At 42.7% G+C, this 13,677-nt stretch overlaps 1 protein-coding gene across 4 annotated transcripts in view; it reads left to right on the plus strand.

Annotated features, from left to right (window-relative positions):
- TBC1D1 (TBC1 (tre-2/USP6, BUB2, cdc16) domain family, member 1) overlaps positions 1-13,677 on the plus strand; it is a 385,492-nt gene that overhangs the window by 242,518 nt on the left and 129,297 nt on the right. For 3 of the 4 annotated variants that reach the window (XM_006876209.1, XM_006876211.1, XM_006876210.1), the window contains one exon: positions 3,552-3,691. In XM_006876209.1, coding sequence (XP_006876271.1) covers positions 3,552-3,691 — 140 coding nt within the window. Of the gene's footprint in view, positions 1-1,085; positions 1,248-2,040; positions 2,161-3,551; positions 3,692-13,677 lie in introns of all 4 variants that reach the window. The other variant, XM_006876212.1, reaches the window with a different exon arrangement.

The raw sequence follows: 13,677 nt of genomic DNA on the forward strand, positions 1-13,677 counted from the left end.
ATGCTACTTCTGTTTTTGCTTTACTACTGCTAGGTCTGCAGTTGAAATCCACCAGCCGTGCCTCGGAAGCCCTATATAAGGTCTCTATGAGTCAGAACTGAATCGACGGCACCTAACAGTAACACTGTATCCCCCATTTCTGGCAATTACAGAGATTGTACAAACCTTCCTCTCTGGAGAGTCCTAGTTCTGCCAAGTCTGCAATTTCACACAGTCCAGCGGTAGTAGGGAATCTATATCTCTGCCAGGCCACTCTCCTTCTCTCCTAAGAACGCAGCTTCGTCATGGATCCTGCTGGACATAGGTGATGAGAGGGTAGAGGAATGTCTGTCTTTCTCTCTCGTAAGCATGGCCCAGTTTTCTTTCTGCCCCACTGTGAATCCTTTTTCATTTACCTACAGGACACAAGACACTGAAACCCAGGACAGGAGAGTTTATTTTAAAGAAAAAGATGGCGTTCTGGATTTTCTTTCATTTTCTTATACTTTTATTTTTGTTCACTTTTAATTTTTCCTGTCAGTTCCTAAAAAGGGAGTATAGGTAGTCCCCTACTTAGAACATATTCCAGTTATGATGAACCACACCTACAATTTTAGATCTTTTGGCCCAGTTTATCATGAATATGTAGGACATACAATGTTAAAACTCCAAAGACTATAAAACCTATGTTTATTTAAGACACTGATAAGAAAAGGCAATAATAATGAAAACTTAAAAAAAAAATAAAAAGGATTCAACTTACATCAGAACCAATTTCCCATACAGTCATCCTAACGGAATCCTGTTGTAAGTTGGGTACTACCAGTACAGAGCCAAGTGCTGCTGGGAGCGTAGACGTGTGGAACGTGACCATTAAAACAACCTTCCACTGACTCTGCTTTTGACTGAACACCACCTTTGCCAGAGGGACACTTGGGGTGTGGGAAAGATGACACAGAAACCTACTCCGGGTGATCATTTGGATGTAAATAATGAGACAGAAGCAGCCGTGCCCAGCTTCCCTCTTTCTCCGAGATGACCTTCCAGCGTCCCTGCCCCTTTTCCCCCTCTAACCCTCCCGTGCTTTCTCTCGAATTGCTATCTAGTGCGAACCGTCCACCTGCTGGCGAGTCCAGAAGTGGCGTAGGTCAGCCTTCAACTCCTGTTTCTCCACCTCGTCTTAATCCCTCTGCCTCCTCGCCACATTTTTTTAAGTACCTAAAACATAACTCAAGTGGAGAACCAAGTGGGAATGTTGTGCCAAAGAGGTGAGCACAGTGCATGGCAAATTCCATGTCGTTTGTCTTTCTGGAAACTCACACCCTGAGAGGTGGTTGGAGGGCACATCTGCGCAAAGAAGCTGGGGCCACTGTCTGTGTGCCTGCGCTTGCGGCTGTGTGGTTTTCGCTTTTGGTTCCAGGCTGTCATTTGAGCCGACTTCATTTTACAATTAATTAATCTTCTCAAAAGTATGATAAAAATGGCTTGATGACAAGCTGTTTTACACACACTTACTTTTCACATGCCTCTGCCCAGACACACGCTTTCACAGATTAACAACACACTCCCCTCATGAGAGTCCCTTGGTGACTTCCTGTTGGAAGTCACCTTGCTATCTGCTCACCCAAAGCTTGGAGGTTGGAGTCCCCACAGGCACCCGCAGTAATGGCCTGGTAATCTGTTTTCTGAAAACCCCGCCATTGAAAACCCTGTGGAGCTCAGTTCTATTCTGACACCCTAGGGGTTGCCACGAGCTGGAATTAGATCGGTGGTTACTGGGAGTTGTGCCATGTGTTCTGGAATCGGTGCTGTATCAGAGCCTTCCTGATTAACATAGGAAGATGGACTGATTATTTTAAATTAATTGATTTCATTCATTTAAGATAGAATTTTATTGCTTGAACACGGAAATTAAATCTCATTTGTAAATTGCAGTTTCTTACCTGGTTTGCTTTCCTTAGTATTAGAGCTAAAATGTTTCCTTTGTTTTGAAGTTTATGTTTTATACTTTGTGTGTTTATGTTTCTTTACCCTAAACTCTGTTTTCAACCACACTCTCAGCATCTCCTACCGTAATGCCCTGAGGAAAAAACTTCATTCTTCTTCCTCTGTGCCAAATTTTCTAAAATTTCTGGCTCCTGTAGATGAAAATAACACCTCTGACTTTACGAACACAGAAAGGTAGGGCCCCATTTAGATTTATTATGCGTAGGCTTGATAAGTGCTCAACTAGTGATAGATATACAGCGGGGGGTTTCTTGTTTTTGTTTTTTTTAATAGTGGTTCTTTAGTCATTTAAAAAATCACCTTCACGAAACCTATTGTAGCTTCCCTCTTACACATTTTTCTTATTGGTTGTGATTTAAAATTGTCTAGTCAGCCTCTTCAGTTTTGATTGTTGCTAAGTGCTGCTGCGTCACTTCCGACTCATATAGTGACCCTGCATAGGGTTTCCGAGGAGTGGCTGCTGGTTTTGAACCATCAACCTTGTGGTTAACCTACAGTGCCAAACCAGGATTAGTTTATTAGAAGACCAAGGAAAGTCTTAACCAATTCTCCAAAGCAATAGCAGTGTTTCTAGACTGTGAGAACGAGGCCATCATAGATACGTTAGGAAGGATGTCTGACTGTTAGTTCAGGAGCTTGCTTGTTGTTGTCAGATGCCACGGAGTCAGTTCTGACTCATAGTGACCCTATGTAGTGTTAGCAGAGTACAACACTGCCTGGTCCGGCGCCAGCTTTACAATTACAGCTGTGCATGAGCCCGTTGCTACAGCCGCTGTGTCTGTACATCTCATTGAGTGGCTTCTTAGTTATGCGTGTGTTTATTCAGGTACAAATGAAAAGGGCTTCCCCAGGTTGTGCAATGCATAGGAAGAAAATGAATCGTTTATAATATGTAAAGAGCTTTGATGGCATAGTGGTTATGAGTCGGGCTGCTAACCTTAAGGTCAGCAGTTCAAAACTGTTTCGTGGGAGAAAGATGAGGCTTTCTGTTCCCATAAAGATTTACAGTTTTGGGAACCCTATTCAGGGTCACTGTGAGTCAGAACCAGCTCAACAGCACTTAACAGCGGCAGCATGGATAGATAGATGATAGATACCCATGCTTTGTTTTGTCCTTAGAAAATACAGATGCTGACAGTCATCATCAGGAAGTGTCTAGATAACTATGATCTTAATGGTTCCATGTTAAATTGACATGAAGCCCTTTTCACTTTGGGGGCGGGGCCGTCCATGGTGATGCAGGCAGTGTCTCCCCCCCCCCCCCACACACACACACACAAACACCACTGCCGATTAGGCCCCGGTGTCAGTGCCCACTGTAAGTAGTGATCTCAGGAGATGTCCCTTGAGAAGTTAATGGTCTGTGTAGCCTACTTTACAGTAGAAACTTCCTTTGGAGGATGTTGAGCCATGTGGTGTGCTTGACTTAAATCCAGGAATTGCTTAACTGTGTTTGTTTATCCAATGAAAACGTTTAATTTCAGTTCTTTGTTAAAAAGCAAAATCGGAACAACAACCTCTTGGTGTCATTCCACCAGTCATAATTCTTTATCCTGTAATTTTAGGGACTTTGAATCCAAAGCAAACCACCCAGGTGACACCAGTGGGACCCCCGTGAGGACACGAAGGCATTCGTGGCGGCAGCAGATCTTCCTCCGAGTGGCCACCCCACAGAAAGCATGTGATTCTCCTAGCAGATATGAAGGTAAGGCTCTCATGGGAATGAGCCTACAGATTCGGGCCTGAGTTTGTTCCTGCACAGTCCGTGGAAGAAAAAGTGAAATGAGATTCTGAGTCAAAGCCATTTCCTGTCTTAAAGTCCCCTGAGTGAGAGGGTCCTCATTCCAGGTAAATCTGTTGACAGGACCTGTGCGGAGCAGGCTGCCACTGCTGAGCTCCTGACCTCTCACCCAGCCTGCCCTGGGCCTGATTCAGAGGGTCAGCTGAGGCTTTCTACGTCTCTCACTCCGTGCCCACGGGCTTCCTGAGCTTGCCTGTTTTCCCCTCTCAGCAAGCTGAGTGTAGGTTTATGCACAGACTATAGCATGATGCGGCTATAGAGGCATTCAGCCCCCAGTCCTCTGGCCACACTTGGAATACCCCTGCCGGGCTCAGTTACTGTCGGTAAGTCTGGTGTCATGGGAGGACCATCTTGTATCTTTGAGTTCCTCTTATAAGAGCCAAAGAAATATAGAATGTGCTGTAGTTTATTCTTAACCCAAACCCATTTCCAGAATCACTTCTGACTCATGGGGACTTTATAGGACAGAGTGAAACTGCCCCACGGGTTTTCAAAAGCTGTAAAATCATTATGGGAGCAGACTGTGTCATCTTTCTCCTGAAGACCCACTGAGTGGGTTTGAACTACCAACCTTTCACTTGGCAGTCAAACTCTTATCTGCTGAACCACTAGGGTTCCTATATTGAGTTATGACCAAAAAATGAGATTAAATGCAGTTCCCTTGGTGACAAGATTTTTTTCTTTGCCACCGATAACAAATTTTCAGCAGCATATACTTCCTTTTCTTAATGTTCTTTAACGGTATCATTTTTTCCTTAAAAAAATACAAAGCGAGGCAATGGAACTCCCAAGATGTTTTGAGTTCTTCAGAATGAGTATAGATTCACTCTTGTGCCTTGACTGACTTCTCTGCTTCTCATAAGAAGCAAAAAAATCACTTGCCGTTGAGCCAGTTATGACTTATGCCTGTCAGAGTAAATCTGCTTCTTAGGGGTTTCGATGGCTGAGTTTTCGACAGTGGATTACCAGTCCTTTCTATTGCGGTATCTCCAGGTAGACACAAATCTCCAACCTTTTGGTTAGCAACCATTTGTTTAACCATCAGCTTAACCGTACCACTAAAAACCCACCCTTAAAAAACAGCGTGGTCTAATCCAAAAGCTGTAAACTGGGTCCCCTGGAGCTGCCATGATGGGGGACACTATCAAAGGAGTCCTTCCCCTTCTTTTACCCTCCCCTCTTCTCCAGTCTTCATCTGTCAGCCATCTTACCCCCACCCCCCACCCTGCGCTCCTCCCCTTTTCCCTTTACCTCTCTCTTCTGTCTCTCCTTCACCCTTTCTTATTCCCTTCCCCAGGTCTCTCTGACATTTATTTTATTTTTTTAAAGTTTTTATTGTGAATTATGTGGTAGTTTAAATGGGAGAACATGAGCTTTACATTCATCCTATCTTATTTTGTTTCATTGCAATGATTAGAATCCCCTCCAAGCATCATCAACCAATCAAAGGGTATACCCCTCAAGCCTGCCCCCTGGTCGTCAGCACACAGCCCTTCTCCCTCTCTGGGTCTAAAGTCTCCAGGCGTTCCATCTCTTTACGTCCTCGTCTCTGCCTCCATCTCAGGTGTCACTGCTTCTCTGGGTAGGGTCCTGCTCTCCGCTCTTCTCCCTTGATGGTCCCAGGGACCTCTGCTCCTAGACTGCGAAATCAGTCACTCCTCTCCTTTTGCTATAAAATGTCCACCTTTACATTTCCAACCCTCATAGTCAGTCCTGATAGCAATTATTCACTATTGTACCATAAGAGTCTCATCCCCATCTCCTTACATCAGCCCCACCCAAACAGATTGGAAACCAACTCAATGGAGATTCTACCTTCGCGTGCACCTTCTGGATGAAGGCGCCCTCTTGAAAACTTGTAAGCCAGTCACTTCTTGCCTTTGTAACCTCCCCATTTTGGGTAGCCAATATTCAAGTTGCCCATCCCTGTCTACCCTGTGTATCAAGGGGGTGGAAATGGTCCTTGCTGTAAAGATTTGTTCCCTCTTTTGAGCTACTGCATCCATAGGTATAGGTCAAGTTCATAAAATTGTATCGGATTACTCTTTTTTTCCTCTTCTTTCTTCTTCTAGTTGAGTGCTGATCATTCAGCCATTGAAGCCAGATTAAGTGGGTACTATCTGCAAGTGTGGGTGTTCTTGTGCATATGTTCTTTCTTCTTATCAACTGGATGTTTCACTCTTCACTCTAGTCCTCTGTGCCTATGTCACTGACTCTGGGCCCAGGAGTCCCAGGTCTTGTAATACTACTGGCCAACCATTTCTCCACATAGTTTCACAGGAGTCTATTGAACGTGGTAGGACTTAGCTCACAGCTTCATTGCTGTTTTTCCCTCACTTCTCCTTATCAGTGACCAGCGTGTTCACCAGTCAGAACACATGTCTGCTCATGTATTCCCACTGAGTCTTAGTCTTGGAAGGGGGTGTAGTGCTTTTTAAAATTCATCTCATCCTGAAAATGTTGTTGCTGTGTGACCATTTAGCCTTTAGAAGCCGTGGTGAACCGGTGATTAAGCACTCAGCTGCTACCCAAGGTCAGCAGTTTAGACCTAGGAGAAAGATGTGACAGTATTTTCTTTTCATGACGGATGTGCATTCTAGGAAACTGCATAAGGCAGTTACACTCTGTCCTACAGCATTGCTCTGAGTTGGAATTGACTATACAGTAACAGGCTTGGTTTTTCATTTTGCATTTATAATCTGGCGTTGCAAACTTTCATGAAACTGGCAGGAAATCACATAGTCTCCTTCAAGGGGAAACAGTGAGGCTTGGGTAATTCTCTAGTTCCATCCATTCCATTCTAACTGGAAAATGCTAAAGCAAAACAAAACAAACCCCCAAACAATGACAAAAGACTGTGATTTAAGAACCATGATGTTTGCATAATGATCAGGATACAGCAAAAGTTGGGGAAATAGAATTTTGGGATTTGCTTTTTAGAGATTAACTGATCGTTGGAGAGAAAGATATTAGTAAGTTAGGAATGTGAACCAAATGGAATGTAAGGTAGAAAAAGCAAAACCTACCAAGTTAGGCAGTAGGTAGAGTAGAGGGACTAGACGGGTAAATATGGTCTCAGGAAATGAACCTGCTGTCTGTCTGTATTCAGGGCTATAGGCATGCCGTGACAGAGTTAAGCTGCAAGACACTGAATTTGACATATTGGAAATATACGAGGCTGGTAGGAAATTCTCTCTATTTTGAAATTTATTTTTATATGACTGATACGACTAAGGACTTCTGGTGTGGAGTTGTGGATCAGCATTGGATTGCGAGCCACAAGTTCAGCAGTTCAAACCTACCACCTGCTCCTGGGAAACCCTTTACAGAGTTGTTGTGAGTCGGAACCGACTTGATGGCACTTAACAACAAGACCTAGGAGTCCTGGTATGGTGCTGTAGGATAAGCACTGGACCCAGAGCTGGTTTGAATCACAAGGTCCATGGTTCAGATGCACAAGCCGCTCCTCAGAAACCCCATACAGTGCTGCTATGAGTTGGAACTGAAACAATGGCACTGAACGACAACAAAGAAAGGCCTGGGCAAACATCCCCCAATTCCAAGTGTTTTGTTTTTTTAATTCAACAAAGATCGATTGATTTCTTAGAAGAATTCCATCTGTAAGTTAGTGAAGTCTAGGGAAGCTGTCCTGACTCGTGGTGACCCTGTGTGGAACTGTGTTCCATAGGGTTTCAATGACTGCATTTTGGGAAGTAGACTTCCAAGTCTTTATTCTAAGTCACGTCTGGGTGGAATCGAACCTCCAACCTTTCAGTTAGCGAAGTACTTTAACTCTCGACCCCATTCAGGGTTTCGAAGTCTGGGGAGGGTGGTGGTGGTTTTAATTTTAAAGCTCAGGGAGGCAGGTCTGTGCTTATATGGCAGTGCAGGTTTACAGCAGGAACTAGAGCAAAGGAAACCATGGCATGAAGATAGGAGTCATGAACTTCTTGCTCGAAGACTTGACAAGTAGAATATTTTTATAATGGGACAATTTACTGTTATGAAATTGAATGCTAATACATGATGGTATCAATTTAAATCAGAAGTTTTCAGATATGCTGTAATTTTGTGGCTACTTATGGATGGTATCCTAGACTCCCTAGAAGTATGTTCTTTGTGCTTTGGAGACTTTGGGCCAAAGGTTCTCAGGGTCCTGAGTGTGTGAAATGACAGCACATGCTAAACTGTAAAGGGAATAACCAGTTACCACATCAAGTCAACACTGGTTCTCAGAGGCCACATGATGTCAAGAAGTAGAACTGTTCTCCGTAGGTTTTTACTAACTGATTTTTTGTGATGTAGATCTCCAGCCCTTTCTCCTGAGTTGTGTCTGGGTGTTGGGTGGACTCAAACCACTGACCTTTTAGCAACTCGTGCGTTGGATTTGTTGTTGCTGTTAAGCATTGTTGAGTCAGTTCCTACTCATAGCAATCCCGTATGGGCTTTCCAAGGAGCAGCTGGTGAGCTTGAACCGCCAACTTTGCAGTTCAAATGGCTTTGCAGTATGATGCATTAGCCCACAGCGCCACTCCAGTTCATACATTTTGTTGTTGTTAAGTACCGTGGAGTCGGTTCCGACTCATAGTGACCCTGCACAGGGTTTCCAAGGCTATAAATCTTTACAAGAGTAGAAAGCCTCATCTTTCTCCCATGGAACAGCTGGTGGTTTCGAACTGCTGACGTTGAGGTTGGCAGCCTGACTCATAATCACTATGCTACCAGAGCTCCTTAGTTCATACATGGCATGGTGTGGTTTTATTCCAAACAAAAAGTGTTTACACATATCCCTGTGAGCAATGCATGGCTGCAGACAAGTTCTCTCAGTAATTGTTGTTGTTAAGTGCTGTCAAGTCGGTTGTGACTCATTGTGACCCTTTCTAGGGTTTCTTAGGAGCGGCTGGAGGGTTTGAACCACCGAACTTGATGTTCAAGCCGATCTTGCGGTCCAGTGCTTATCCTACAGCACCACACCAGGACTTTCAGTAATCTTTATCTCATTGTTGTTGTTGTTAAGTGCCATCAAGTCGATTCCGACCCATAGTGACCCTGTATAGGGTTTCCAAGGAGCAGTTGGTGAACTTGAACCACCGACCTTGCAGTTCAAATGACTTTGCACTCTGATGCATTAGCCCACAGCACCACACCAGGACTTAGGGGCCTTCAAAAGAAAGTCCATTCCAAGCAGTGACTTCTGAAGCAATCTGCTGGGTCAGTTAAATGAGAAGCAGAGTGGTCAGCTCAGAAGGTTATGACAACTGGGGAGACGCCAAAGGGCTCATCCTGATACGCTTTCTCAGAGGCTGTAACTGGTCCTCCATGTAGGTGTATAGATAGTGCCCTGTCACAGACAGCATTATACTTAGAGATGGGTTTTGAAATATTCTTTGACAGTGAAGGTGATACCATTCCTCTTGAATTTGTCATTCTTAGCTTATGTTTGTCTAACTCAAAATGGCCCATACCAATCCGTTTCAACTCACTAATGCCTATGGTATCAATTTTTGTGTTCCTTTTCATTTTTGACAACTGCCTATTATTCTAGATTCATACTTTATACTTTCTACGTTCCAGTTATTAATGGGTGCTTGCAGCTGTTTCTTCTCATTTTGAGTCGTGTCTCATCAGCTGATGCAGGTCCTGAAAACTGTGCTCCATCAACACCGTTAAGGTCTGTTCCAGTTTGAAGAGGCAGCTCTTTCTCATTAGCATTTTGAGTGCCTTCCAACCTGAGGGGCTCATCTTCCGGCACTACATCAGACTGCTAGTCATAATTCATAAGGGTTTTCTGAACCCAGTGCCTCAGAAGTGATCTGCCTATTCTTCCTTCTTCCTACTTTGTTCTTTGTCTGGGAGCTCAGCTGAAACCTGCCCACCATGGGTGACCATGCTGTTATTTGAAACACCACTGGTATCACTTCTGGTATCCCAGCAACATGCAAGCCCCCACAGTACGACAAACTGACAGACGTGGAAGGGTGGGAGTGGTGGTGGTTAGTGTGATCAAGTCAGATCCAACGCATTACGGCCTCACATAGGGTTTCCAAGGCTGTAAATCGCATGTGGGTGCATTGTTGTTGTTAAGTGCCGTCAGAGTTGATTCCAACCCATAACGACCCTATATAGGGTTTCCAAGGAGCAGCTGGTGAGCTTGAACTGCCAACCTTTCAGTTCAAATGGCTTTGCAGTGTGGCGCATTAACCTACAGCGCCACACCATGAAAATACCACCTTCAGAAATATATAGACCTGGATGGAATATACGTCAAGAAACAATAGCTTCACACGTTGATATTTTTGTTAATAAAGGTTTCTGTGAATTTTGTAGCACCTTTCTTTTATAACATCCACTCTCCCTTTGATCCCAGCATCAACCTGTAAGGAAAGTCACACAGGTAGAGTTCCTCTCACTGTTCAGACAGAGAAATGGGTCCAACTGTAGATTCAGTGCCTTACTCCAGATCCTGCTGTAACTCAGCACTTCACAAATGGCCTCATGATTCTGCTTCTGAGTGTTCCCTGAGTTTCTGCCTTTCTAACCAGCTCCCCAGTGATGTGGATGCTGTTGGTCCAGAGATCACAGTTTGAGTAGCAAGGGTTTAGAATACGAGGCACCAGCAAAATCCAGCCCTTGGCTGTGTATCTCTGCAGATGGACTGAAAGGACTCACCCAAGTGTCTCAAGTTTAGAATCAGTCTAAGTCATCAGCATTGATGACCCTACTGATGAGGAGGTGACCACCACCAGTCTGTGACTTTGTTTTACTGTGGTGGCTTGCCATTGGTTTGTCAATTTTATTAATCCTTTCAAGGAACCAGCTTCTTGTCCTGTTGATTCTTTGATAGTTTTTCAGTTTTACATCTCATTTATATCTGCTCTTATCTTTATTATTCCCTTTCTTCTGGTGACTGTAGGTTCCCTTTGCTGGTCTGCTGTAATTAATTGTTGGAGATGCTGTGTTAATGTGTTAATTTTGGTTCTTTACTGTTTTTGGATGTGCGCATTTATTACACTGCTTTCGCCATGTCCTAACGATTTTGGTATGTTGTGTTTTCATTCTCGTTTGTTTCTAGGAATTTTGTGAATTCATGTTTAATTTCTTCTACTACCCAGTCGTTATTCAGCAGGGTGTTGTTCACTTTCCATGTATCCAACATTATTTCCTTGGTCTTCTTATTGTTGATTTCTAGTTTTATAGCATTGTGGTCTGAGAAGATGCTCTGTAGAATTTTGATGTTTATAAATTTATGAAGGCCTTCTTTGTGACCTAACATGTGGTCAATTCTGGAAAATGTTCCACGTGCACTGCAGAAGAAAATATATTGTGCTGTTGTTGGATTGAATGCTCTGTATACATCTGTGAGGTCAAGTTGGTTGATTGTGCTGTTTAGTTCCTCTGTAACTTTGTCGAGTTTTTTTCTGGTTGTTCTGTCCCTATTCAAAAATGGCGTGTTAAAATCTCCCACTATAATTGTAGATTTATCTGTTTCTTTCTTTAGTTCTAGTAAGGTTTGCTTCATGTATTTTGGTGCTCTTTCATTGGGAGCGTAGATATTTAATATGGTTATGTCGTCTTGCTCAGTTGGCCCTTTGATAATGAGATAGTTTCCTTCTTTGTCTCTTATGCTGGTTTTTATCTTAAAGTTTACTTTGTCGGAGATTAGTATTGTCACTCCTGCTTGTTTAATGTTGCAGTTAGCTTGGTATATTTTTTTCAATTCTTTTAACTTTTAGTCTGTTTTTGTCTTTGTGTGTAAGCTGTGTCTTTTGCAGGCAGCATATTGAAGGGTCTTGGTTTCTTATGCATTCTGCCACTCTCTGTCTCTTCACTGGTGCATTCAGTCCATTGACATTCAATGTAATTATCGATAGGTATGAATTAATTTCTGCCATTATATTACTTTTTTGGTAGTGTTGTCTGTTCTTTTTGTTCTGCATGCCTTCTTGTGTTGGATTTGTGTTTTTTGTGCTATTGTCGATTTATTCTTAGTTTTCATATTTGCTTGTTCTACTTGGAAGTTCATTTTCGTGAAAAGTTGTGAAGTATTAAGTTTCTTTGGGGTTACCTTATAGTCTACTAACTTTGCTCTCCATTTAAGAGAATCCATTATATCCTGTAATCTACCTGACAGCCTCACCATTTGGATCTCCGTTGCTACGTTTGTCCATTATTTGACACTGATATAATTTTGATCTTCGGTTGATGTCCCAGTTCCTTTGAATTCATTGTTGTAGTCTTGTTCTGTTCTGGACTCGCTATCTGTTGACTGTTGACTGAGTTTCAGGTGGTGTTGCCGCACCTGTCAGTCTCTGGTTGTTGTCTGTTCTTATTGGTTTTCAGTCCACACAGCTCCCTTTAGGCTGTTTTGAAGTGCTGGGTTGGTTTTGATAAAATCTCTCAGATTCTGTTTATCATGGAATGTTTTGATCGCACCATTATATTTGATTGATAGTTTTGCTGGATAGATGATTCTTGGTGGGCAGTTTTTTTTTGGAGGGTTTTGTATATGTCTCCCCATTGTCTTCTTGCCTGTATGGTTTGTTCTGAATAGTCAGAGCTTAATCTGATTTGCTTGCCTTTATAAGTGACATTTCTCTTCTCTCTGGCCATTTTTAGTATTCTCACCTTGTCTTTGATTTTGCAGAGCTCAATTATTGTATGTCTTGGTGACTTTCTTTTGGGGTCTCTCCTTCCTGGGTTATGTTCGGCTTCTTGATTGTTTATCTTCTCATCTTTTAAGATGTTAGGGAAATTTTCTTCCAGAAGCTCTTCAACTGTTTACTCTGTACTTCTCTGAGTCTTCCTGTTCTGGAATGCCAATAATTCTTAAGTTATTCCTCTTCATGTTATCCAGCATGAATCGTAGACTCTCTTCAGATTTTTTTTATCCCTTTTTCTGCTTGCTCTTCTGTCTTAGCAGTATTGAGAGGTGTGTCTTCCATCTTGCTAATTCTGGCTTCCATGTCTTCTATTCTTCTCCTTTCCCTTTCAGTGTATTGTCCATTTCTGATATTTTATTATTAGTCATCTGGACCCCTTTTTTCAGGTTTTGAATTGTTTTCAATGCTGTATCAATCTTGTTTGATTGCTCTTGTAGTACTTTCCTGACTTCTTCCTTGTTTTCCTCCACCCCTTTTCAGAGCATTTGAATTTGTTTCCGTATTATTCTTCTGAATTCTTTCTCGGGCATATCCAAAACCCACTCTTCCTCTTCTAGAAAGCTTTTGTCTATCGCCAGCTCATTTGTCTCAGCTACTCTCTTCTGTTTTTGGACATGTTTTGATGTCTTTTGTTGTTTTTTGTTCATCATTTCCAATAGTTACGTGTTTTTTTTTAATGCTTAAGTGATGTTTGTTGTTATTATTAGGCTTACTGGGTGTCTTCTGGTGAATATAATCAGGAGCTAGGCTTTTCTTTTCACATATAATGCTTAGCAGGTGTTGGCTCTTGTCTCAGTGGTGGAATACTATGGGGTATGCTTATAGCTTGACTATATGGCCACGATTGCTGTCTCTTCTTGGGTAATGTAGGGAGAAAAGGCTCCCACATCCAGGAAGGATGTGTGATCAAAACAACTAAAAGCAGAAGTAATATAATGCAGAGACAAAAACCACCACTTTGGAACAATAATAAAGCTGTAGCTGACTGTCCTGTCCTGTGCTACATAGGCAGTGTGTGTGCAAGGTAGAAGCCTCCAGCAGTGGGTGGGGTGTCCGCTCACTCAGACGCCTCCTCTAGTCACTACAGTAGAGGTGCACAGATAGATATTGAGGAGTTAATGGGAGAAAGATTGTCCACTATTTTTGTCTCTGAAGGTCAGGTATCTGCATGTTCACAGCGCAATTCTCGAGATGGTTGAGTCCTTTTATGTGGGGGTTTTATAGATTGTT

This window comes from Chrysochloris asiatica, unplaced genomic scaffold (assembly GCF_000296735.1).
Source record: "Chrysochloris asiatica unplaced genomic scaffold, ChrAsi1.0 scaffold00364, whole genome shotgun sequence".
Lineage (NCBI taxonomy): Eukaryota > Metazoa > Chordata > Mammalia > Afrosoricida > Chrysochloridae > Chrysochloris > Chrysochloris asiatica.